The 5005-nt window shown below is 31.3% G+C and overlaps 1 protein-coding gene across 1 annotated transcript; it reads right to left on the bottom strand.

Annotated features, from left to right (window-relative positions):
• Positions 1-1012: 1012 nt before the first annotated feature.
• LOC132302360 (uncharacterized) lies at positions 1013-3454 on the bottom strand. The gene is made up of 2 exons (XM_059799197.1): positions 2846-3454; positions 1013-2535 (listed from the first exon to the last, which is right to left on the bottom strand). The coding sequence occupies exons 1-2, from the start codon at positions 3070-3072 to the stop codon at positions 2445-2447; spliced, it is 318 nt and encodes a 105-aa protein (XP_059655180.1). The 5' UTR covers positions 3073-3454; the 3' UTR covers positions 1013-2444.
• Between the last annotated feature and the right edge of the window lie 1551 nt (positions 3455-5005).

The raw sequence follows: 5005 nt of genomic DNA, 5'->3' as shown, positions 1-5005 counted from the left end.
TGTAAGCACAGTGTTCAAAGGCTGACAAGATAAATTTATCAAATGGGGAAACATAGATAAATTTATCAAATGGGGAAACATTTTTTTTTTAAGTCCAGTTTGATATCGCTGTCTTGAATTTTTAAAATTAACGTGTTGGATAAGATTTAGATTATCATTTAAAATATTATACAGTAATTTAAAATATGCCAAAATTTTAAGGCACACGAACTTTACTTGACGCTTATTTCAGAAGACAATAATAAATGATTTCAGATTTTAAAATATTTTGTTAATAACAATGTTACCCTCACATATTATATTTTTAGATTTTTCATCCCTTATTCTATTCTTGAAATTAAACGTATTGATGCTACTCTCGAAATTAAATAGATTAATGTACTTTGATTTTTTATTTTTAGTTTACTCCAATTTCTCAAATATTTCATTACACTTTTCTTCTCAAATAGTGTAAATATAAATAATATTCAACAATATATATATATATATATATATATATATATATAGTTCACTCAAGTTTATAATTAATAATCATGCAATGAAACCCTCACGCCATTGTTATGATGCAAATCTACTATATAAATAATATTCAAATAATTAGTGCGTGAATTCTGATCTCCTTCTCATAAATTTTTCATTTTCATAAGTTATTCATTTTATATGTTAATTTTGAAATTTTTATGATAATTTTGACATTAATATCCGTTGTTAAATTGATATATTTCTTTGATGAAATTCATTATTTTATATATATGTTTATATTTTAATATAGTATCTTTTATAATAATATTATGTGTAGAAGATATTCAAAGCTAAAATGTAATATATACAACATTCAGATTTCAGTTTTTGCATTTAACAAACAATCTTAATAAATTAAGTGCTTAAAATTAATACAATATCAAACAAGTTTACAGATTAATATATTCAGTACTTAAAATTTCAGAGCTTAAAATTCAGTACTTGAAATTTTCAGTACTTAATTTTCAATTTTATCAAACAGCAAAGTTAATGAGTAGTCGATAACACTATAGTTCGCAGTTGCGGTATCGATTGCAGTATCAATTGTGGTATAACAAATTTAAACGAATATCGATGTAAATTAATGAAATCAGTTAATTCATAAAAGTGTATAATAGCTTTGAATCCTTAAAAAAATATTACCAATCAATCGACAAATCATGGATAAGGCATACGGTCTTGATGAGCTCCATCTCTTTTCGGTTTTTCTTGACTGGCTGGCTACAATGACATCTCCCCTTTATCATTTTCCAACTACATTCATGACTTATATATATATTGGCTTTTGGTATATAAAGCGTAGACATAATTGTATTGAAGTGGACCGAAGTTGATTTTTTACGACTAGATGCCTTACGCTTTCCAGGCCTTTCGTATGACTTCGGACTAAGAGAATGACAAGTCAACATTATGCAAAACAATATGTTCCATGAGGTAAAAGCCCATAATCAAGGGGCCATTACGGCCCATGATTCTTAGGTACTAGATGGATGCTTGAGCCCGCTCATATTCTTAGTTTCTAGTGTCATGAAAAGTCACATAGAGCGGCTATCGGAGCGGAGTTCAAAAATGATAAAATTTAAATCACATATAATAAGATCGGGAGTAAGAGTCTATGCAGATAATAAGAGTAAGAGCGCACATAGAACGTGAGAGTGACACTCACTTAGATGAATTCTGTGACTTACGTCATGAATTCATCCAAACAAAGTAAGAAAAAATAGAATTTGGTGGTAATATTAACCACGCTTTAAAAATAGCTAAATATGAGAGTGGTACCCGTTTGACCGTCATCTAAATAAAATAAGACAAAATAAATTTTGATGATAAGTAGTAACCAAGCTAAAAAAATAATTGCCAATAAATAACCATGAAACCATATAAAATTGAATATCCAAAATAACCTTCTAATAAAATTAGGACTTTTTGAAAATTAAAATTCCTAATTTTCGTTTCTTTCTATCTTTGCAATCAACTACTGAGCAAATCATGGAAGACCCAATCAAACAGACTCTTTCACCCAATAAAAAAAATCCAAATATCATCACAAGCACTTTTCTCGACTTTATATCACTTTAGAGTAACTTTTTTATTTATTTTTTTATTTTTTATAATTTTGATCACTAAAATTTTATTTTTCTTATAAAGTAATAAAAAAACTAATTTGGTTAAGAAAAGTATAAATTCCATTGAGTTGAGAAATGGACCATTACCTCTCCTTTGCAAATACTAAATAACATACAAGATCTTTCTCTTGCAAGTCAAAATATTGGGGCAAGTGCAAGAAACACATAACTTTCATAGTACTTTTACTCCTTATTTAAAAAGGTGTGCAAAAAATACCCATATTTTTTTGAATTTGTGCAAAAAATTCTCAATTAATATAATGCCCATTTTACTCTTTTACTCTTTCAAAAATACCCCTACCATACTTTTCCCAATCCCAGAGGTGGAGGTTGGCGAACGGCCACCCAAACCATCACCGCCATTAACCCAAAAACCCGGTCCAAAGATCTGCAAATCAACCACCACCGAATTAGCTTTATGTTAGTGATTGCCCGAGATCAAGAGAAACAAAACACCAAACGTAGGTCGGCCACCCCCATTGGGGTCCTCTGACGCAAATAGGGAGAAATAAAGATCCGGAGCTATTCTCTAAGCGGAGTAAGAAGTCTACAGAAAGAGGCAATAACAAGTCTGTCGAAACAATCTTCAAAACAATCTTCAATTCTTTCTTCATATATATAATTTATAAATTTTACCTTCAATTTCAATTTTACATATATACATATAGAGAGAGAATGAAATGTAGAAAGGTACTTACTTGATGGTCTGGTTCAGAATCGGAGGCGTCTTCGTTGTCAGCGATGGTGGAAACTGGGGTAGAGCGGTGTTGGAGGGCTTTGGAGATCTTAAAGTCGATGGAGGTGGTGCTACAACGGGCGTGCTCATCGGTGACTGATTCCGAGAAGGAAGCGAAGTCCCAGGGAGATTGCGATTTACCCAGGGTTTCTTCCTATTCATCTTCTTCTTCATGATTGTATGGTTCATTATCGAGTTCGAGTTCTTCGTCACTGGGAGCTTCGAAGAAGAAATCTGAACCCATGAGAGAGAAAACACAGTCGAGCTCCTCTCTGTCCGTCACTTCGACCATTGCTGTTGGAAAATCGCATCCCTCACTGGACCCATCAAGCTCACTGCCGATTCAGTTCTTCCTTTCCTGCCGTTTCTCTCACTGCCGAGCCCTCCCTTACTCGCCGGACGCCGTTCCGCCCTCTCTGTCACGAACCGTCCTTGTCACCACCGCCCGCCAAATCCATCAACACCGAGCATCTCCTTTGCAGCTGAGACCCTCACCGCCAGCAGGATCGAGACCTTCCTCTTCGAGACTCGAGTGCATCTATATATATATATATATATATATATATATAGAGCAGTGATCTTGCTGTCCATGGAGTAAGAATTCTTCTACACTTTTTACTTTTTATTATACTAACCATTAAATCTAGTGGTCACATTCTAAACCTACTTATACGTTTTTATTTTAATACAAAATCACTATCATTATTTATAATTTTCAAATTTAATATTTACTAATACAATTAATTATAATAATAAAAAGTAAATACTAAAAAAATAAAAATAGGAATCTCTTCGCCTCTCGAAATCACGTCTCACCAATACTAAAGTTGACATTGTTTATTTGAGTGTGCAAAATAAATTAAAATTTACACTGACATACAAAACAATGAAACATCGACTAAAAAAAAATAATAATAAAATTAAAAATAAAATCTCTATTTTTTTATCCACTTGATCAACTTAGTGTAATCTATGATTTGCATAAACTTCACCCATAAAAAATTTAATAGATTATAATTTAAATTATTACATACCTCCCCAAATACATGTTATTTTAAACTAGAAATTCAATCTATTTTTCTCTGACCCATCACAAATTCTAACTACTTGTAAACACATTTCAATTACTCATCATAATAAGTCGCACAATATTTTTTTTTCTAATTATACTATAATAACAAAAATTTATTGACATAAAGACGAGATTCACGACAAAACATGCTATTATTCTATAAAATTTCATATTTCCTTTGTAAATTAGTTGTTTTTCTTAGTATTTTCTTTAATACGGCTATTAGTATACTATCATTATTTTTATTTTTTTAGTAATTATCTTTTATTGTTATAATTAATTGTATTGGTAAATATTAAATTTGGAAAGTAGAAATAATGATAGTGGTTTTATATTAAAAGGAAAGCATTTAAGTGGGTTTGGGATGTGGTTATTATAAAAAGTGCGGAAGATTTTTCTTACTCCATGGAGAGTAAGAGATCAGTACTCTATATATATATATATATGCTCGACGAGTTCTTCATCCCGCCGGAGCTCCCTCCCCTGCCCGCCGTAGCCCCGCGGGCGGCCGCCAAACACCCCAGTATGCTCCCTAAATTGTATCACACTTCTTAAACCAGTGGAAAATGAGATCAGTGAGTGTTGTGATCAGATACCCAATAAAAATACCTATCGTGAATTTGCTCACTCCATGCCCAAATTTTTTCTCCTTTGGTTTTAAAAGTTGAATTTGTAGCCATTCTTGTGAATCAACATTGGGATTGCGTACCAATCAAGCATGCAAATGTAAATGGGATAAACAGATCCTAAAATAACGTGTGTGTATATATATATACTTTATATGTATTATAAAATGTATTGCTAAAGGCATTTTAGTCCATTTTTTTTTTTATAAATATGACCTATTTGCATAAATATCATAGTTTAAGGGTATTTTTTGCACGGAAAGGGTGCAATATGCACCGTAAGCATACTATAAGGGTATTTTTTGCACTTGACCCTCAAAATATTATAACTTTATGTATGTAGTGAAAAATATTTGACCCATCACTTTTAATTAATCATGTTTAAAAAATATTAAACTAATTACTTTAATTCATTCGTTTTAAA

The sequence above is a fragment of the Cornus florida genome, unplaced genomic scaffold, assembly GCF_030987335.1.
Source record: "Cornus florida cultivar Cherokee Brave unplaced genomic scaffold, ASM3098733v1 CherokeeBrave_3.0.0_Hap2_Chr04, whole genome shotgun sequence".
NCBI classification, from domain to species: Eukaryota; Viridiplantae; Streptophyta; class Magnoliopsida; order Cornales; family Cornaceae; genus Cornus; species Cornus florida.
Note: the sequence above shows the minus strand (reverse complement) of the source record. Positions and strands in the feature narration are given on the sequence as shown.

Excerpts from the sequence above, each read along its gene's own strand:
- LOC132302360 (XM_059799197.1), bottom strand. The coding sequence starts at position 3,072 with ATGAACCATACAATCATGAAGAAGAAGATGAATAGGAAGAAACCCTGG. Across the intron at positions 2,536-2,845 it reads ATTCTGAACCAGACCATCAA|ATCTTTGGACCGGGTTTTTG; the intron begins GTAAGTACCTTT and ends GTTGATTTGCAG.